Consider the following 22,410-nt stretch of genomic DNA (forward strand, 5'->3'; position numbering starts at 1 on the left):
AGGCTCTGATGAAGATTGATCTTCCCCATGTCATACATTTTGCCAGGATCTGGTTTGCCTCTGTGGTCTCGGCTCTGTCTATGGGATTTTTGCCCTGGTGACTAGCTTCACTGGCTCAGAATAAAGTGGGTTTTTCATGGCTGAGGTTCATAACTTTACTCTAAATTTTCAGCAGCAGATTCTATGTGGTGTTAATGTGCTCTCTGGATCAATAGGGTTACAATTGCAATAACAGAAGTTGGAAATGGATAAAGAGGAGATAGTTTGGTATTATTTGGTAATTTTTTTTCAAATCACTGAAAGCTAGTAGCCGTATCAAAGGTGCATGACTGTAATAAGACTCCTGTATTCATGCAAGGATCCCTACAGATAAATTTGAATTCCCAGCACATGGCACCCAGGTGTCTGAGTGTTAAGGCTGAATCCTGCAAAGGAACTTGTTCCAGTGGATTCTGGTCCTGGTGTGAAACCTGGGTGTGAACTCAGTACAGCTCCTCGTAGACACTTAAGGACCAGGCGCTGAATATCCTGTAACCTTTATCATAAGGATTTTGTGGAGAGTCATCCATTAGCAGTTGCAAAGCATGATGCAAGCTTAAACAACCATTGTATTGCTATGTTAAAATTTGTGTTCATCTGTATGTCTGGACTGTCTAGCAGATAGGTCTCATGCAGAAACCACGTATGTCAGCTAGCAGTAGTTTTTCTTTCCAGAATTGTGTTGCATAGGCCATAAAATGCTAAATAGATTATAACACTCTCCTTTCTTCCATTTGTTCTCCAAAATGACTAACACATTTCACACTCAGTTTCATTCTGATATAATACACACAGTGTAACTATAGATTAGAGAGGTGTACAGTAATTGCCTGAAAGAGTGATTATCATCTCTTTTCTATATAATTAAGATCAAAGTTTAAATTTCAGATCCTTGATTTTCTCATTATGGTTCACCTTACTCATTAAAAAAGTTGGAAGATACACTTCTTGGTAACACGCAGGAAATGATTAAGTAAAAGACTCTGGCATTTAATCTGGATGATAAAATGAGAGGTGATAATCATTCTTTATTTTTTCTTGAACATAATTAACCTTGTTCCTCCAAAATCTGTAGGTAATGTATCTTAAATGTCAGCATTTATTATTTAACGCCATTTAAAATTGTCCAAAATGTAAGTGGATATTGTAAAACTGAATCAATGGAGAGATTGTTCTGATCTTTGAGAGGGGAAAAAAACAACAGGTATTCTCCTAAGTAACAGTGAACTGTCCCCGAGAGGTTTCTGTTTGTTTCTTTGTTTACTTGTTTTCTTATATTTTGGTAATGAAAAAGAATCACTTCACCTGTTATTGAAATGATGCAAGTTTTAGGCCTTGCACAGGCAATGAAACCTGTTTATGCCCCCAGTTAATACACTCTGGGGACTGATAGCAAGATGAGACTGTAGGGTTGGAAGTGAAGATTATTTTTTTACAGCTTCAGCAATAACTCATTAAAAGACTAGAAGAAATGTAGAGAGGCATAATGCAAGTATTGGGAAATACTCAAGATCTGATATTTGGTAATACTTTGTGTATTAATAGGTGTCTTGCGTACCTTTCATTTGTTGTGAAAGATTTTACTTGCTCTAACTGGCAGCTGTTGCAGGTGAAGGAACAATGCTTGGCAACATGGTTAAGTGTAAAAATATGTGGTGGATTCCACTACTTTGCAGGAGGACATCCCTGAAGGCCTTTCTGTTTGGCCATTTCTTCCTCCGTAAAACAGCTGCAAAATTTACTTTTCTGGGGATCCTTCAGTCGTGTAAAAGATTCACTAATTGCTTTGCAAGCCATCCATGTAATGTCTGTATTCATCCTGTCTCTGCCAGTGTGGCGGTATTTTACTGCTCTATTTTTGCTTCTGTTACATCCAAGTATGGACAGTCTTTTCACTCTTTCACTCAGATTTTCTTCCCCATTCTTTGAACTTTGTATTACATTTTCAAGCCCAGAGGGAAAATTCATTTAGCTTAGGCTGAAAGAGGAGTAGACTGGAGGGTTACTCAAGCTGTTTCATTTGCACTAGCAGTCCTGATGCTATGGGCAGCAATGGACATGCTCACTCCCTTTGCCTTCAGCCCAAAAAAAGGCTTTGAAAATAGTTGAGCTAAGATCCATCCTCTTTCAGCCTCCCCTACCCTGCTTCCCCCCACAGCAGTACACATCTTACTATGTGAATTAAATGCTCATTTCGTTTTCCTTAGAAAAAGACAAGAGGAGATGCAAAACTCCACCTCCTTTTCTGATGACACAGAACAGTGTTTCATCTCTTGTTCTCAAAATTGCATTTTTAAAGTCTTCAGCCTCAAGGGTTTCAGAAAGAGATTTTAAGAATAACAATTTTATTTTTTCTACTATGCTGTCTACTTCAGTCCTGTCTATCATATGATTCTACCCTAGTAATGGAATAATTTCTGGTGATGTGTTTTAATTTGTCTGGCCATACCTGCAGGGAGGAATTGTAAACAAACTCTCTGGTTTTAGTTGCCGTCTGCTGTAGCTAAACAGGGCATATGAACAGAGAGAAAACATTTGGAACTTTCTGTCTTCAATGTTTGAGGCTATTCAGGTTCCCTGATTTGTGGCCAGTAAGGATGGGTGTGCTTGAAAGCTAGTGCCTGTGAAAGAGATGCTCAGGAAATTTGAAAATGAAGTGGATTTTTCTATTACACTATTTTTGCAAAATGGTCTTATTTCCCCCCTCAGTTTCACCATAAGCAAAATATGACCTTTATCATTGATATTTCTTTGCATAGATTTTGCCCTCTGAGTTGTAGTCTTCTCACATATTTGCTATGAATGTACCTTTTCCATATGCTGCATCAAATGCGCCGTTTTGCAGAAATGGAAAGAGATGTACTGGAAATTAAGCAGTGATGATAGCAGTTATTTGCCATGTATCTTTTAAAATTGTTTCCCCTGCTGCTAGATCAGCCCTGTGACTTCTAAAATTCCTATTTATAATCTTGCCACTTAGGTTTTAAATGGTGCAAAACCTGGAACAAATTTTGCTGCAGTCAGGATAGCAGAGTGCAGAGCATTGCTCAGAGTACAGCAGCAGCAGCTGCCTCTCTGGTAACACTATATTATTCTCCGTAGGCTGTAACTCAAGTCATGAACAGAGACTTTAGTTTAAGCTTTTGGATATAGAATCTGAAAGAACAGATTCTTCTCTTTTCAGCAATATATGAACTTACAAAGAGGCTACCCCTTTTTCCAGGCAGTCTGAGACATATGTGACTGTCTTGCAAGAAGTATAGAAATTACTCACCAAGGTCAACGGTATCGGTGTATTATTGATGGCTTCTGTCTATTTAAATGGTTCCTCAATGGTGAACTTCTGCAGTGTGCTTGAGTCATTAGCAGTTGCACTGCCATGGTGGAATCATAATCCAGGTGCTGTTGAAGACACACACATGGCAGCTCTGAATCTTAGAAGTCAGGAACAAAAATAAAAAAGGGATAGTGCAAGTGCTGTCAATTACAAGTAAAAAAAAAAAGAACCAGGAAAAATTAGGCATAGTCTTCATTTGAATCATTCTGCTCTTGTTGCTTGACTCTGAGACGATGCTCCTTAAGGAACCTTAAGATCCTGTAGCTTTGAGTAACCCTTTTGGTGCTGGCTTCGATTTTGCTCTAGTGCTTTGGCCAGTCCATGGTTCCCTTATAGCCACCCATAGTCAGGTGGGAAGAAGACTTCTGTGTTTGTTTTATACCCAAACATAAATGGCACAGACTTTCTTCCAGGCTTACCAGTGGAGCTAAGAAATAATTCTGCAGAGAGAGTACCACTGAACAGTAGTTAATTATAATTAGGCTGTAAGTAGTGATGAGCATAAAACAAAACCTGACCTTTGAGATAGCTGTAATCCCAGAATAAACTTCCCAAATGCGGCTGTGCATCTAGTATTGCACTGTAGTAACAAACTTGCTTTGTTACAGAGCCCTCAGGGTGATGTTCAAACTTGCATAAAGAATTAATAACTTGCAGAAGCCCCATTTGAAAGGTTAAAAGTGAGGCCTAAATGGTGCATAGAATATATGCTGTCTCTCTGTGGAGGACAGAAGCACACCTCAGATAATCAGTATCATTGTATAGTAGCAGCTGAAGAGTAAAGAGACCTTTTGATGCTAATAGGAATTTTGACATATACCTCAATGGAAATGGCTTTATGTGCCCATCACAGACTGCTTATATGGACATTTTTGAAATAAATTAGCTACTGGAAAATTGCTTCTGAAAGCAATACGTCAAACAGCCTGTCATGGAGGAGTGGAAGATGTGTAGTGTTTAAAGTCTGAGCCTAAAAGTATCCCAGTATGCCCTCCAGAGAAGGAGCTGGGGAAAACATCACTCTCAGTTCTCACCCACTGAGAATCTTGCTGAGATTCAGTCTGTTGTTCTTTTCTTAATAGAAGAAATTATCTGAGGGTATCATCTTTCATTTAAAATCCATTCTGGTTTCAAGCACTTTCTAGTATAGAGAAGGGCTTACAAATGTAATGCTTCTTCCCCTATTTCCAAGTGCCTAGATGTATATTTATATATACACATGTACATATAACCTAGATATATTGCAAACACTGTATTTGTTTTGTTTTTATGTTAAGTGGGAAGGAAGCAGGTTGTCTCATGGTATTTTCACTTGTGTGGGGTACATTAAACTGTTGGAAAGATACCCAGACAGGAAAGGATATTTCTGACATACTATTGTGGAAAGTTGGAAGAACTTAAAAAAAAAAATTGTTACCGGTCTGAGGCTGTGACTATTGGAAGTAGTGGTAAAAGCTCAGTGAAAACATCTATGTCCATGTAGAGTGCTTCTGAAAACCTTGATCTGTATAATAGGCATAAATTGAAAGAATTGTTCTGTTCCTGCTCTTATTGTAAATAATAATGATAATATACTTCTGAATTGTGTGTGTTCTGCAGAGCTCACTTTAAAATTAGTATTTCCAAACTGTTAGCAGTTAGTGTAATCACAATTGAATTGGTTAAGCAAACAAAAAAACCCGCCCTTCCTTTCTTTTTATAAAGCCAAGTATAAACTTGATGCACAAGAAAACAGTGAATCAAGTGTAACATGTTGTGACTGAGTTTATAACCAAGCAACCCTGATTTCAGCACATGATACAGCAACTACATTGGTACATCTGACTGAATTTGAGAGCATATGTATTCATCATATGCTAGCTAATTAATAGGGCAATTACCTTGAAGATGGTTTGCATTATCCACAGCTAAAACCAGATATCAAATCAGCACCTTATTGTACGTGTAAGGCAGTGGTTATTGTAGGAGATTTTTATCTCTCTTTCCTCCCCCAGGTTTATATAAGTCTCTTTGGCAAAATAATAATTTCTGCCTTCATCTTTCTTTCACCTTAGACAGGATATTCCCACAGACACTGTCCAATCTAATTTCCATACACCCAGCACAGACACTTTTACAATTTAATTTGCATTCAACTGGCAGATTCAGCCTGCATAGAAGTATTTTGCATTTACTACAACTTCATGGTAGCCTGCTCTCTTATTCTGTTTATCTTGGGGGAAAAATAATGACAAGCTTCCCTTTTAAAACTGACATTTTATTTTCTTTGGAAGGAAAATAGTATATTTGGCTTCAGTAGAAAATGCTTATTGTTCCTTTAGAAACTGCAATCTCCCATTTTATTCCACCTTTTCTGCTGTAAAACATTTTTTTTTTGTCATAACATAAATTTATCACTCCTGCCTGCATCCATTTTTTGCTATGAATTTGGATGGAGAAAATATGATTTTCTCCAAAGTGTACTTAAGTCTTCTTATTTTGAAATAGTCCCTATTTCAAAAAATCCATTCCAGGATACAGTAATGCAATTATTTTTGGTTTCTATGATGCCTTTCTTGGTAGAATTAAATATCCTACAAAATCATAATCAGGGTACTGCATGAATTTTCCTTTTTGTCTGTGCGACCTAACAAATTCTACATGAGCCTTCTCAGAACTCAGCTAGCTGTTAGTGATTATGGCTTTTTTTTGTTTGTTTTAGTTCACTTTATAAGCAGCACTAGGTGTTTTATTTTTCTTTCTATGAAGTATACTCAGGTATTGCAACTATACGTTGCAACACTGCAACATAGCGGTTATAAAGTTAAAGAGATTATTTTTCTTACTGTTGCTGCAGGGATAGCAGCACTAGCTAATGTGATGGTATCGGTGGAAGTGACAATAATTCAACAGGATTGCATAACTGACTGAACTCTCCAGCTCGGTTAAATAAAATATCGGAGAACGGCAAAAGTGCATCACATTGTCAATAGTCTTCGTTTGTGTCTGGTGTGTTGGTATTTGCAGTGATGAAGCTCCAGGCAGCCAGTTGGTTACAGATAAGTTTCACATTGACTGGGACTCAGTGCTTGTCAACTCTGATAATGTCATCGTAGCTCGATTTGATGGCAGAGGGAGTGGATTTCAAGGCCTTAAGATTCTACAGGAGGTCCACCGAAGCTTGGGATCAGTGGAAGTGAAGGACCAAATAGCAGCCGTAGAGTACGTATGTGCAAACTTTTCTTCTCTTTTACCCTGCTTCCACCTTGATGAATAAGCATTTTTAACTGAAACCACCCAGAGTGTTTTCTTTGCGTAGTGAATACCCTTAATGTTTATTTTGAATGCAGTTGCAAATTTTGAAACCATAATCTTTTCATTTTAAACAGCAAATAAAAGATCAGAGAGGTGTTTGCTTTCTGTGTTGGTGCTTCTTTTTGGTAAAGCTGTCCTTCCATGTGCAATCTAAATATGGCATCTGAGCTAATTCGTATTTGTCTGTATTCCTTAGAAAAATTTCATGTAGTGCATATGTTAATGTTTAATTGCATTTCCGTTACAATATTTTAGGCCTATATCATAGGGTACTGCTCTCGTTTGCACCACAGTGTTCTGGAGTAATCAGACAAAGCAAATGGAGTTATAATGGTGTAAATAAGAGCAAAATTTGGGCAAATGCCTGTTATTTCTCATTTGCATTAACATTCTTGGACTGATATGAATCCACCAGCTGCAGAAAAAAGTAATTTCCATCTGTGGAGTAATGACATGTGTTTGATAACACTCTACTCAGGGTGCACATGTCAAAATAGCTAATTAATTAAGGTCTGGGTGGACTTTTTCCAGGGATTCTCAAGGAAAAACAGATTTTAAGCCAGATATTTTATAATTAATTTTCTTCTTTTGAAAGGGTATGAGCAGACGACTGGCCCTGTCATGTCACACCAGGGCAATAGGGTTCCTAGAGTTCATGTTGGTCAGGAATGGGCTGCGCTGAGCGGAGCAATTCAAGGTGACATCAGAAGCAGCCCATACGCTGTGCTGTGAGAACTGAGCTCTCTGCTCAAATATTAAGGTGGTTTAGGCTAAATTTAGGCTAAATCTGGCCTGGTTTTGGATGCACTGAATAGGAAAAAGGCAGTGTGCCCTTGACTGAGAGAGGAGGTACTGCAGTTGGTTTTGTCTCCCCAAAAGCAGTTGGATTTTGCCCTCAAGTTCTATCTTTCCTGTATAAAATTCGCCATTGTTGATTAATGGCCTTGAGGAGAGAATTAATTATTGGGATTATTTAGATTTGAGAAGTTGCATTCATTTTACCTTCCTTTACCTGTCAAAGAACTAGGCACCAGGTGAAAGGCAGTCATTTAAACTCTGGTCAGTGAATAATATGGGTGGGAAGAATGGTTCTTCGCTCTTCTCTCTCTTCTCTCTCTTCTCTCTCTTCTCTCTCTTCTCTCTCTTCTCTCTCTTCTCTCTCTTCTCTCTCTTCTCTCTTCTTCTCTTCGAGCAGATCTAAATGGCCAATTTAGATAAGATGTTCAAGTTCAGATACCTGAAGTTAGGTGAGATGAGTCCAACACCATTTGCCATACAGAGAAGGAATTAGAAAGCAAATCACATTTCCCAGTGTGGTAATATTTTTATTGGTAAAATTTTATCTTCTACCTCACCCACATGTATAACAATTTCTTACTGTACAGATAATTTTTTTACATACTAGATTCAACAAATAAAATTCACTATTTTAATTCATTAAAGTGAAAAAAGCACTTTTTTTTTTCTTGCAGATCACTGTTGAAACAGCCCTTCATTGATCCTAAGAGACTGAGTATATTTGGAAAGGTAATGTGCAAAATAGCAGGATGTATCATCATGATTCTTTAAGAACATACTATCAGTTCATAAATCAATATATTTATCTATTTTCCTAAGAAAATTTCAGTTATAAAAAGAAGACAAAAAAAACCGCCACAACGTACTGTATGTTCTGTATATGGGTATTTGAGATGAGTCAGATCAGTGTTATGGTACTGCAGTATTTGTGTTTCAGAATCTGCAGAAGAAACTATTTATCTGCTTTCATTAGAAATTTTAATATGGGCATAGATTTTGAGAAAGTTTGTTTCTTACACTTTTACATTTGTACTGCAGTTAAATTGACAGCATCCTTCTAATGCAACTTTTATATCTGAATGTTTTACTGACCCTTGAAGTTAGCTGAGTTACAGCACTGTGGTACTGTCAACAACTTCCTTTTTGCGCCATCTGCTAGAAATCTCACCGTTGCTATTTTGTCAGCTGGCTTCACTGTGTGGCATATTGATGCCTCTAGCATGAGATAGAACAAGGCGAAGGCTTAACCTTTAGTAACAAACTGAATAACATTTTACTCATGTCTATTAAAAAATGGCAATTAAAAATACCAAATAACTGCTGCTTCTTCTATGAGCTACCGTGTGCAACCTTTTTTTTTTTTTTTGAAAAAAAGTGTTTCTTTAAAAATTGAGATATTTTGTGCCTTTGACCTCAAAGCAACAAAAAACCATGACTGAGTACCCAGACAAGCCCCACAATCATCAGCTGTAATAGCAGCATGTGTTCCACTATGAAACCCCGTAGGTCCCCCCCTTCTCTGCTACCGATTTGCTGCATGGCCTGGCCAAGGCATTTAACCTGTGTGTCTCTGTTTGAATTTGAGATGAGAATATGGATATTCACTTTCTGTATGGTAACATTTTGAGGACTAATTGATGTTTGTCAAGTGTAGTGAAAATGAAGTACTATAATTAGCTTTCCATATGAAAGTCATCTTCAAAGATCTGAGATCCTGTCACACTCCTCAAGATAAAGAAACTGTCATGGCAAGAATATCAGTATCATCAAAACCAGTATTTGGTTCATAGGGCAGCAGGCAGAGATTTTTCAGTTAGGATATATAAGTAAGGCTGATTCCAACCACCAGATGATCATCTCCTGCATTTCTATTCAGGTTTTAGTGCCCATTACCAATGTATATGAAAGTATAGATGCATATTAGCATCTACACTTCTCTATATCCTCTTCCCACAAATAACTGAAAATGTTATTTTTGAAATGAAACCACTAAGCACCCTGAATTGCTCACATGTTTCTGACTTCAGAAATTCTTTTCATTGCTACTTGAGAATTTCCAATTAGCATCTACACTTCTCTATATCCTCTTCCCACAAATAACTGAAAATGTTATTTTTGAAATGAAACCACTAAGCACCCTGAATTGCTCACATGTTTCTGACTTCAGAAATTCTTTTCATTGCTACTTGAGAATTTCCGCTTGCTTTCTGTAGGAGATTCAGCAGCATTTTGTTTCATAACAGTGACATTTGGAGACAGTTACCGTAGACCGTATGTGTAAATGTGATTTTACATATCTGCCAAAGGCTACATATTTTTTCTTTCACAAAATATTATCGAAGATGGAGTTCCTGTGTTTATTTTCTAAAGGAAAGATTGAGGAATGAAAAGTGGAAATGTGTGAAAGCAAATAGCAAAACCTGGGAAATTTAATAAGCTGCAATGCTGCTTTAAATTCGGGGAAATTTACCCTTCCAAGTTAACCTCTTAGAGGTGTTTTCTACTGTCAAACAAAAGTTAATAAAATTTAAAAGTCACTTTTAGAATTAGGAAAAATGTCCAATTAACAGCTTCCTAGGATTAATTGTATTTCCAAAGGCTACATATTTTTTCTTTCACAAAATATTATCGAAGATGGAGTTCCTGTGTTTATTTTCTAAAGGAAAGATTGAGGAATGAAAAGTGGAAATGTGTGAAAGCAAATAGCAAAACCTGGGAAATTTAATAAGCTGCAATGCTGCTTTAAATTCGGGGAAATTTACCCTTCCAAGTTAACCTCTTAGAGGTGTTTTCTACTGTCAAACAAAAGGTAATAAAATTTAAAAGTCAGCTTTAGAATTAGGAAAAACGTCTAATTAACAGCTTCCTAGGATTAATTGTATTTCCATCCACTCTGCTTATTTTAGAGTCAATTAAAAATCTTTAAAGCTCTCATTTCCTTTCTACTATGTACAATGTGATAGATTTTTTTTTTAAAATTTCTATACATTAAATTGGGCTTAATGGATGGAAATAAAATGTACACTATGCTTAAAAATACCATGGCTTTGGGATTGCTTAATGCTGATCCCATAAAGTTGGACTTGTGCCCACTGTCGTGGAGCTGTTTAAGAGGTTTTAGAACTACACAGAAATAAAATTATTGTCACAGCCAGTAATATAAACTAAACACAAGGGTAACAAAACTGTCCAGAAGGGCTGAGTGTGGAAAATACTGACTGCCAGGCCATCTGCCAATGCCACCTTGCTTATCTCTGTGAGGGGTAGAGGCCCAAGTGATGCGTGATCTAAGGGCCTTTCTGAACTCTTACACAGCGAATTGTGTTTCCATGGAATTTGCATTTTTGTCATGGAAGTAGAAAGAGAGCTTGAAAGTCTGTTGCAACTTCCCAGCCAACCCGCTGCTTGAAAATCCAGCAATTAGGTTGTAACCACAGAAACCCAACCGTTGGGTGAGGCACCATATATCCTTGCCTCGGAAGGTGAACCATTTTCTGCATCGTCATTGTGAAGCGCCTCTAGAAATGGGATCTCACTGTGTAACGTTTTTGTCCTGGAAAGCCTGGCTGGAAGCAAGGGCACAAGCACAAAGGAAAGAAATTCCCAGGAGAACTAAACCAAGCTCTTAATGAATACAAGGCATAAATAATAAATAACCTGGCAATAGCTATCCTAGGAGTAAAATTGTGCTATGTAGCTAGTGGGAAAGACACAAACAGAATATTAAGCAAAAGTAGAGAACCCAGAGGCAGAGCAAAGTTGCTATTCTCTTAAACCCTTTGAATTATACAAGTTGTCAGTGCCCACTCAGAAATTCTTTTTTAGGCAAAAATCTACTCTTGCACATGGACAATTCTCGACAGCTCTTGGCCTCCTGGGCTGGAATTTCTATGAGAAAGGGATAATTCAGTTCCTCACGCTGCCTTGAAGATCCAGCTCTTATTCTGTATTTCCTTTAGTGTGTCCGTTTGCATTTTCTGTAGGTTGATTCCAAAGAATTCTCCTCTGCTTATATTTCTTAAGTAATTTTAAATTTTCAAATATTCCTCTTCTTTCACAGAAATCATCTAGTCATTAAATATTTAGGCATGAGGAATGGGAGCAGGCAGGATTCGAAAAGGTCCATGTGAAAACTGTATGAGCATTTGATGCACAATATTCTTTTTTTCGCTTGGCTGATGTTTTACATTTTTCTTTCCCTGTCATGGGACAATATTTTTCCCGCAGTGTGTTGTGCCAAACACAAAACAACAACAAAATACCTGCAAAAAATCAATTTTCCAGCACTGATGAAGGGAAAGCAAAGACAGCAAATAAAGAAATTTGAAGAGCATAAAATATATGAGAAAATCATTGATCCCAGACTCCACAATTCAGAATTTCATTTTCTGTGGGTCTAGAATGATTATAGGTGTACAGATATGGATTGCCAGTGTCATTCTGAAGAAATCTGTGGTCTCCAGTTAAAGCTTTCATGTTTTCATGCAAAGCAAAGCTTTAATGACTCTCTTTTGTGTCACAACTCTTCCTGAGAAGGTGTATTTTAGATTTTGTAGGGGAGATGATGAAGAAATGTGCCATAAGGACAGATAAATGTGGTGAGGCAAGGAGAGAGCTTCCCTCCTACTGCCCCATATCTCTTCATGCCATCTGTGCTCCCTTTTTAACACAGCCGCCTGATGGGTGCTCTTGTGGCCAGAAAGTGCATCCAGAGATTAGCATAATATTGAGCAGTGTGGCTACATTACAGCTTTTATTTCTGCAAAGCAATGCAGAAATCTGTCCCTCTCTGTGAGATGTTTGACTATGCTGCAGCAGAAACATCTTTAATACCAATAGGATTCAGTCTGTGAAGGTTGAGGTGTCAGGGGGAGGACATACTGCAATGAGTTCACAGGTTTCCCCTATTCTCATACTTTCTGTCCTGTCAGCAAAATGCTCAGTGTATCCTGGTAATTAGCAAATATCTACAATAAAAACTGAGTGTAAATCTTCCCATCTAGGCTGTATTCCAAAAAGCTTACCTTTGGGTTTTGGGGTTTTTTCCCTTTGTAATTTTAAAATCTTTTAACTAACTATGGGCTAGTCTGCCATGATGAAATTATGGAGCTTAAACTGAAATATTATTAATTGCATGGTTAAAGATCATGACCAGGCCATGTGAGATTGTTACTCACTCTTAACTGTAGGTTTGCATTTCTTTTAAAAGCAATTCTTGCAGATATACATACATATTGTAAAATGACACCATCAGATTAGCACAGTGGCCTTTACCTTTATTGTTTCTAAAAAGAAATGAATAAACAAAAATCTCAGTATCATTTTCGTTGTTAGGGATATGGTGGCTACATTACATCAATGATCCTGAAATCCAGTGAACGGCTCTTCAAGTGTGGAGCAGTGGTGGCACCAATTACAGATATGAAGTTGTATGGTGAGTATTCCCTGCCCTACACCCGTGTGGTAACCGATTCGAAACATCTTTTATTCATGGAGCTACTATTCATTTTAACTAAGGTCAGATAGTATACCAGTATCAAATAGAATTCACCTCACTGTCTTGTCTCATTCTCTCCTTTAAATGAAAGGGCAGCTAACACTGGGGCAGTTTACCAAAACATGCAACAGATACAATATTATTTTTGCAAAGGAGTTGTATTTCCCACAGAAATTCAATCAGAACTCCATTTCCTAAGAATCCTATAGGTGTATCAGCCTGAATCAAGACTTCTAATAGGAATGAATTTTTAAAGGTTAGTGGTGAATTCCTTGACCATGTCGTCATTCAGTCACAGGATATTTGGTTCTGTATGGGAAGTATTGGGCACAGGCTGACTGTGATCAGGAGATCAGACCAAGTTACTTTAATGATCTGGAGGGGGGATTGTGGGGGTTTTTTTCAACCATTTAAAAATTATTTTAAATGGTACATTCTGTTTTTAAAGGAACATCTCTTTGTTGACTTAATGGGTTGAATAGCTTCTCCTGATTCTAGGTCAGAACTGATGAATTTTAAAATAGAAGTAATTTTGATGAATTCACGAGTTTTTGTTTTTACTTTCACAGCATCAGCTTTTTCAGAAAGATACCTTGGTACTCCATCAAAAGAGGAAAATACCTATCAGGTAAGCTCGAATAAACAAGTAACTCAAAATAACAGTTTTACTCTTAAAATGCAATTCAGTTACACCTTTGTGTGTCTTTGTTTTCTAGGCATCCAGCGTATTACATAATCTTCATGGTTTAAAAGAAGCGAATTTGCTAATAGTTCATGGGACAGCTGATAGTAAGTATTTACAGATGCAATCATATTTGGAGTCAGACTTTTCAATAGGCAGGCACTGAGAAACAGATCAGGCACACACCTAGCAAGTACACGAATAGTTTCATTATCCCTCCAACAGGATTTTTTATTTTATGTCAATTGTCACTTCCAACTCTAAAATGGTAACGTTTTTCTTTGCTGAATATTTGTACCTTTTAGGTGCTGTATGTTCTAATTTGCTTAAATCTTGCGGAATACTGTCCTGCTAGTGAAAGGTATTATATGAATTATGAATAGAACAACATACATTTTTAATGGCATTTTAAATTCATAGAGATTCTGCAGTTGAAGAAAGAATTATCAGCACAGTTGGTGAAGTACAGCATCAAACGTGAAGTTAAACTTTTCAGCTAATTAATTACAAGGTAGTGCCAAAGCTGAAGCTATAGGGAACCTTTTAATAGCACCAATACTTTTAGCAGAACGTTAAAGTAGAGAATGAGTAAACCAAAGTTTTAGTACTTTAAATGGAATAATAAGATGTGTCAATCAAGAGATAATTTGTAATTACAGATTTAAATTTAACTGTGGTATACTTTTCTGAACTTTCTTAACTGATGAACAAGCTATGATGCAGGCACAAATTACAGTGCTGCAACAAGCTCTTCTGTTCAGATTCACACGCATACTTCTTTCCCTGGCATTTTCCTGCTCAAGGTGGGATAGCACAAGGTTTCTTACTCAGTCTGGAGGGATAAGTACCTCTCCCTGACACAGGCTGAGGTGAGAGTGCCCACAGGCACAGTTGGCACAGTTAGGATGGCACCCGCCAGCCTGTCACCCCTTGTCAAACCCGTGTTATGGAACCCAAGTGCAATCAGGGAGGTGCAAACACTGTCCAGTGTTTCTTCTCAGTACAAGGGGAGAAGGACAGGAGGTATACTGGGTGACTGAGCAGGCAATAAGGGTCTCAGGCTTTGCTGATTGCAAAAGGCAGCAGCAATTTCTACCCCTCTGAACTCGGGGCTAGAGGGAATTGGGATTCCGAGAGATGTCTGAGCAATAAGTGTGTTCAAGACTGGGACTGTGATTGCCTGCTGCCCTCACTTAGTATCACATCTACTGACACCACCCAGCCCACTTTGCAGGGTAAACTCTGCAGGGTTAGGTTAGGACATGGTAATAAAGTTGCCTGTTTTTACCACACAGAGATTAAGTTGCTGGCACGTTGCAGAAAGTCCATTAACTAAGGAAGTATGGGCTGTAATAACCCTGAGCAAGCCCTAGAAAAGGCAACGTGCTTTCCTTCAACACAATTATAAACTGTCACGATGTTCAAACAGAGTGGTTTTACACACATCTGAACTACCGCAGTGTGTGTAAATCAAGGGTAGAGAGAGGAGTCCTCACAGAGTGCCTGGAAAGCATGGCTTCCCTTGGGGCTTCCAGCTCCTTCTCCAAAACCTCCCCAGTTACACCCTGCATCGTTGTTACTGGTGGGGCCGTGTGCTTCTGGCCAGAAAGATAGTCATCTTCTGATCCCGTAACTGCAGAGATTTGAAACATTTTCAGTCCAAGCTGTTCAACAGATAAGCATTTCATATCAGCTCAGCTTTTTCTAATAATATCCAAATGTTGTTGTCTTGCAGCTAAAGTCCACTTCCAGCATTCAGCGGAATTAATTAAACATCTAATTAAAGCTGGAGTTAATTACACTATGCAGGTATGTGCAGCTGTGACATTTCCTGTAAACATAGTTCAACATTTAACCTCATACTGCTATTTCTTCCCAGAGAAGGACCCTCCCTACCACAGTGCACCTGTATTACCTCAGCTGGCAGCTGGAACTATGTTTAATAACATTTTCCTTAGTGTTACTGTGGACTTCAAGAACCTTATCTTCATGTTGTACTTCTCATCTTTCTCATCTTTCTTTTTTCCTCCTGTTCATCCCACAAAGTACTTTAGAGCACTCTTTTTAATATGGAGATATCACTAGTTTAGTCCCTTTTTACCTAAAAAGGTATCAGGTCACATGGAACTAATTTCGCCTTGTTTTCAACATTTAAATTTATTAAAAGACAGCTAAAAGGCAAGAGCTCTGTTCACCTTAGGTTGACCTGCAGTTTCCATGGGCTCACGTCAGGGAGGAGGTGGTAACAAGGGAGTTTGCATCACTTATGAATGTAAAAGAACTTCATGTGTGAAGTCTGAGTGGGGCAGGATCAGTTCCTACTGTCCCTGTGATTTCAGCTGAGGTGATGTGAAGGCCTATGACAAGATGAAGAACCAGGGAATGGCAGAGGTCTCTCAGAAGAGCCCTGTTGAACTGGTCTCATGCAACCTTGTGATAACCCGAGTTTGAGGAAGCAGCTGAAGCTTTTTGCCTCAGGTCACCCTTAAGTCTCTTGTCCTAAATTCTGTGGCCTGAATTTCTTCATTCAGCCTGTAAATTTTTGTTCAGCCTCACTTGGGAGAAATTTCCAGCGGAATTTGAATTAAGAAAGAAAATTGCCCACATCCACCCCAGGAGAGAGAGACGATGGGCTGTAGATAAGATGGGAAGATAGTTAAAAATATGAATAAAAAGTTTTTTCACTGAACACTTAGAAGCTGGGACATTGAAAGGTCCCTAAAAGCATGCAGTAATTAATCCTCATTGATATTAATGGCATTTGGATGCCTAGACACTATTGAAAATGCCAGCTAAGTAAACTGTTTTAAGCACAATGAGTGAGAATATATATTTTTTCACTTTTGCAGATCCCACTGCAGTGGTTGTTTTATGTAAGTTCAAATTCCAAGAGAATGAGTTTTACCTTGAGTTTTATTAGCTTTCATTGATGTCATAAAACTATTATCATCCTGTTGTCATCTAAAATATTTTGAAGATCAGAGAAAGAAAATTAGAGCCCTAAATATTTGAAAAGCCTTTAAAAACCTATTTACTTTTTTTCCTTTCTCCTCTGCTAGATCTACCCGGATGAAGGTCATAACATTGCTTCTGAGAAAAGCAAATATCACCTTTACAGCACAATCCTTGGGTTTTTTAGTGCTTGTTTAAAGGAGGAGACTCCAATTTTACCACAGGAACCAGAAGAGGATGAATAAGGAAGCCTATTTGTGCAGTACTGAAGGGGACTTACTTTGCGGCTCAATAAAACCTTAAATAAAAGTGACTGTAAGATTGCAGATTCTGCAGAAGCTCAAGGGCAGCTAAAGGATATCACAGTGGAACAGCACATTTACAGACAATGAGCTAATAAACTGGAATTCTACTACAAAGTCCAAACATATTACCAAGGGACAAAACCTTTACCTTTGTGGAAGGTCAACGGTTGGTTACAGTTTCCTGGAAGAACTTAGTTTTGCATAAGTGTAGGGTTAGTGCATGTTTGTTATGTTAAGCCTCACTGTTGGTTCTGTAAGTGGTTGCTCGTTTTTTAATTTAAATGCACATCTTTATTCATCTTCGCATAATGCACAACCTATCATAAGTATTATGGCCACTAATATTTTAAAAGGTGAGCTGCAACCTAACACTTTACTGTAATGTTACAATAAGTGCAATTCTTTTGCTGTCTACTACACATAAGAAACCACAGAGATAATAAAGGGCACGATATTTTCTCTAGTTTCTGCTCAAAGGGGATATATTGTCTGGTGGATCATATAACATTGGTATCAAAAATGATTTTTTTCCCAATTTCAGCATTTACTATTATTACTGTACCTACTAGTAACCAATAAGGGACTTTTTGGTAGTGTACTCTTGGTCTTTATGTGTATACCCAGGACTCCCTAAGCAGCAAATCTTTCTAAGCTTGAAGATTTTTTTTTCCAAGACATAATTAACAGCTGTATTTAAAACAATATCTGCAATTGAAATCTTTCCCCAGTCTGAAATGTACCTATTGTTTCCTTAAAATATGTTTGGGTTGTGTTTTGATATTGTTTATAGTAGTTAATAGTTTGCTGGTTACACTCTAATTTTAGAATATGCTACTTTGTCACATGTAAATTAGATACATAAATATTAAATTATAGTTTCAGATAAAGAAAATTTATTAACAATGTATAGTGCCACTGAGTAATACTTTACTCCTCAAATGAAGACATATTTTGTATAGTGCATCTTCCTTTTCTTCCCTCTGATCTCAGATGTAATTCTAATGTTCATCAATGTGGCCATGTAGCTGGAACACTCCATTAATTTTTATTCCAGGGATGCTCATTAAGTGTCTTGCAACAGGATTTAGATTCAACAGCATCACAAAGAAATGAAATGTTTTTCGTTCACTGCAAAGGAAGCTCCTGACAAGTTAAATTTTATTATTTATTCAGAGGGCGAGCCCCTCATACGTCCATTTATTTGCCAAGGTGAATTACAGCAATAGAAATTGAAACTATGAAATAAACAAGGCAGCCTGTTTGAGTTTGCAGAATATTGACTCTGATCACTGAAATCAAGTGCAATGTTGACTTAATTTACAGTATCTTCCTGAAGGTATGTGAAAACTCTTGACAGATGCTGTGCCACTTACATGAGAATAGCTGTAGTTTTTTTCTTTCTGGATATATTCCAAATACTTCCCTACCCAATTAAGGTTTCATTTCTTGCAAGATTAAAAAGAAAGTAATTTTTTGAGGGTAACTTATACTATTTAAGATGCAGAGTTCTGCATATTTTATGGAGAATGGGAATTGTTTTTAATGTAATCAGAAATCACCTGAAGCTTTTTACTCATTACTTTCTTCTGGAATATTTTCTTTTATGGTTAGCATTTTTTTATGATGCAAATAATTAATTTGTCTGAAAGGTGTGGTTTTATGGAACACTGGAAAGTCTCTGTCTTTTAATGTTTAGTATTTATCTTGGTTTATTAGCAATGTTTGACTATTTTTTAATTAGTTTAATACAATTTTAATGTGCAATGATATCTTGTCTGGGTCCCAGTGTCACCACAAATTATGGAGTACATATGTATAGTATAGGTACGGTATATATGTGTGGAGGCTACTATGTGCACTACAATAAGACCATAGAAAAAAAAAAGAATTCAAACAAGGTTTTGCAAATCCTGTTTTCTATAGAGGAGCAACATTTTAAAGTCTTATATTGGCTGGGAATTCTAGATTGTGATTTTATAAATGGCACCCATTACTTAATAAAAGCTCACCTAACAATATCAATGCTTTTCCTAACCAAACATGGTAAATGAAGTCCGAGACCAGTTTAACTCAATGAGGTATTTTCCCCGATTTGAGCCAAATGCACATGAAGAAACCACAAGTTTTGTGCTCACGTGCAGCATCCCATGTGGACTCAGCGTGTGGAGGCTACGTGAAAAGGTTAATTCTTCTCAATGCGCACTGGCTGTTTCTCTGTGAGACAGCCACTAAGCATTTATATTTACTATTGTTTCACATATATAGCCTTTAGCTACTTGCAAAATAAAACAAGCAAGGCTCGTGTTTCAGCAAGAGGATTATGCATGTGCTCAGGAAATAGGTTATCTCAGATCTGTGGAACCTACACCCTGACTCCTCCTTTCCCCATAGATCTCCGTTTCGTGCACCCATTCCCTACTCTTTCTACCCCAGCATCTCACCTCCAACTTTGAACAATTTACCTGAATGTGAAGGTGGCATGAAGACATGTCTTCTGTAAGAATACTTTTACCAGGACTGGTATGTTTAAAAAGGGTGTAATCTGAAATGCGAGTTATGCGTGTGGAAATGTGGTATGCTTTTAATTTTTTTATTTTTTCTCACACTGTCCCACAAATACAGGTATGTTTTCTATAAACATGTATATGAGGATAAGCATCAGAAGCAGATTAATTGGTTTTACTGAGATTTTTATGTATGAGTTAAATTCGGACATTGCAAAAGTATTTGCAGATGCAGCCTCTGATTCTAGTTAGACTAAAGAATTTGGTGCATAGGGACACCCAGAGCTATCTCTACTCTTGCTGACCAATTCAACTATTTCCTCCACTACCAGCACAACAGAATATTGCTGTCTGTCAGAATTTATATATAAATGGCAGTCACTCATTAATTAGTCTATGTGATCTATCATATTGATCACGAATTCGTACACATTGCACAGAAATGGCATGAAAAGTGTAGATTTTTTTTATAGATTATCCATTGTTACGCACTATGATAACATTTTAGGCCTGAGAAATTACTGTTTGATTCAGCTCTCCTTAAAATATGATGCTTACTAGACTAGACCAATTAATTTACGGAAAGCTAGGTAATCAGCATATCCACTTACTGCTTGCTACATCTTATCTCTGCCTTCTTGGTTTCCTCTCTCCTTATTCTGCTGTTAGGACTTGCAAAATTTATGAAACCTGTAGGTCATCATGAAATTTCAATTACATTACAAAATCAAGAGTAACTGTGTGTCAACTGGAATATTTTTACAGATTGATGAGTACAAAGAAAGACTGATTGTTTTTAAATTATTTATTTTAATCTTTTTGCAGCAAGGACAGAATTATTTATGATCTGTTTTGATCAACATCTGCTGTGATTTGCTATAACCAACTGCTCGTTGTTCCTATGGTTTTGGCATATGTGGATCTATGTGTGTCTGAAAATGAAGATGGTTGCCTCTGTTGTGTGAGCTTTGGCATTTATTAGGAGTACGGAGTCAGTCAGGTACATTTAGATGAGAAACTGTGCCTTTTAAGATAGAAGAGCTTGCATTTGATCTGAAGCCAAAGATCCTCCATGGAAGCTTGGCAGTGTTGAGTGTTGACTCCTTTAATAAAACACAGAGGATACAAGGTGTGACCTGGTATCCCTCCTTGCAGGTTTATTAGATGTTACTGAAGGAACTGAAGCTCAAGAAAAATTGGCCCGAAGAGACTGAATACAAGTTTCTTTTGCACAGCCTAAAAACACACAGGCGAGGTGCAGTGGTCCTAGCATTTTATATTTACTTCAAGTAACTCCTGCTGTCAGGTCGGTTGCCACTGGGGAAGGAAGAACCTCACCGGTATTGATTACTGGTGCATCTTCTTCAAAACATCCTTCAGTACCATTAAGATCACTCCTCTTTTTCCTTTGAAGGATTTCAAGAGTGCTTCAGAGATGGGGAGTGCATGGGATGTGGCTAAGGAGAGTCACAACTTCCAAGGTGCCTGGAGCTTTGAAAAGAAAAGAAAAGATTTAGTTAAACTTCTAGCTGTTGCATTTCATACGTGACAGTTGAGAAGGAGCCTGGCTTCAAGGAGGTAGATAGATGACAAGTGTTGGTGATTCAGTCACCAGGGGGTAACACAAGATGCTTCCCACAAACCTAGTACCAGAATTTTACAGCCGTAAGTAAAATAAATGACTGCTTTTTGATGTCTGAAAATTACAGTGCTGTTAGATAAAGCTGGTCAGTTATTTGGATAGAATTAAGGACATTAAACCCCCTGAGTGTACAGACTCCAAAGTTTTCATTAAACTTGGGCCTAGATTTCTTGCCTGTGTAATTAGTTTAGAAATCCAATAGCCTACCTTTACATAAGTCTAACTCAACAACAACAAAATTGATTTCATAATGGCTTTATCCCACGAGGACACAAATGATATCTACAATTCTTTTTAATTAAAATATCCCATAAAGCACTGAGAGCCCATTTTTAGATTTCATGACCAAAGGAAAAAGAAGAGCTTCTGATTGATAAGACCAGAAGAGGGAATTTGATTGATAGGAAGATAGTCAGGAAATATTTCTCTAAGGAAAGTGATTTTGAAAGATGTTTTCTGTTAAAATGCATTTTGTGAGCTCAGAGTACAGTTGTCAGGGTGCTTTTGAGATAACTGAGATACTGACATACTGTAGGCTTAGGTGGGAAGCAGGTACCTGGACAGACAGATGGTCCTGATCTGCACTCAGGGCAGAGCCTGTGCAGGTCTCAGTGAAGGAAAATCATAATCTGTGAGTTTAGTCCACTGCAGTCCTCTTTGGATTAAGCACTGGTTTTGAGCTTTTCTGATAGTGAAGGAACACTGGAATGGGAATGCTATTGACAGGCAAAGTTAAGAAATTGCTACATCAGGAGTAAGAAAAAAAAACCAAACACTTTTAAAAATGACTAAGCAGTGGTCTTGCTATTCTCGAGTTAGTCAAAGGTGAACCAAACACTTTTAAAAATTACTAAGCAGTGGGGTTGTCTTGCTATTCTCGAGTTAGTCAAAGGTGAAGGTGGGGAGCTTGGGCAGGGCACTCCTGATTGACTCAAACACACTCCAGCTGAGAGACCAGGTGGCAGAAATTACAGCTCTGGCAGTGTTTGTTAGTGCTCCAACTGCAACTTGAAGGAAAGGAACATATGCATGGACAGGTTATTTTGTTTCAATATTGCAGAAAAGTTGCTTCAACAAAATGCACAGATCCTTCCAAAGGCTTGACAAAGAGCAGAACAAGCCTGAAGAAATGCATTGGTTTGTTCCAGCAGCAGCACCTGTCAGCCTTTTCCCAACAAATAGAATATGCAGGATCCATTCGTGAGACGGTTTTCACCACCCTTAGGAGAGAGGTAAGAAAAAAGAGTGTTGTGAGGAGACAAGCAAAGAGATGTTTTATTGTAATATCTCTCTATTCAGAGCTTTTCTCTAAAATAAAATGTTTTAGCGTGCATCATGAAACCCGGTAACTTTAGGCAGA

The 22,410-nt window shown here is 37.7% G+C and overlaps 1 protein-coding gene across 1 annotated transcript in view; it reads left to right on the forward strand.

The window, feature by feature from the left end:
- The window catches only part of DPP10 (dipeptidyl-peptidase 10 (inactive)), a 304,701-nt gene extending 284,335 nt beyond the window's left edge, over nucleotides 1-20,366 (forward strand). Inside the window, exons 20-26 of the mRNA XM_014940136.1 lie at nucleotides 6,383-6,577; nucleotides 8,143-8,197; nucleotides 12,803-12,902; nucleotides 13,535-13,593; nucleotides 13,682-13,754; nucleotides 15,383-15,456; nucleotides 16,707-20,366. Coding sequence (XP_014795622.1) covers nucleotides 6,383-6,577; nucleotides 8,143-8,197; nucleotides 12,803-12,902; nucleotides 13,535-13,593; nucleotides 13,682-13,754; nucleotides 15,383-15,456; nucleotides 16,707-16,844 — 694 coding nt within the window. The 3' untranslated portion in view covers nucleotides 16,845-20,366. The remainder of the gene's footprint in view (nucleotides 1-6,382; nucleotides 6,578-8,142; nucleotides 8,198-12,802; nucleotides 12,903-13,534; nucleotides 13,594-13,681; nucleotides 13,755-15,382; nucleotides 15,457-16,706) is intronic.
- Nucleotides 20,367-22,410: the final 2,044 nt, after the last annotated feature.

This window comes from Calidris pugnax, unplaced genomic scaffold (genome assembly GCF_001431845.1).
Source record: "Calidris pugnax isolate Ruff unplaced genomic scaffold, ASM143184v1 scaffold21, whole genome shotgun sequence".
NCBI classification, from domain to species: Eukaryota; Metazoa; Chordata; class Aves; order Charadriiformes; family Scolopacidae; genus Calidris; species Calidris pugnax.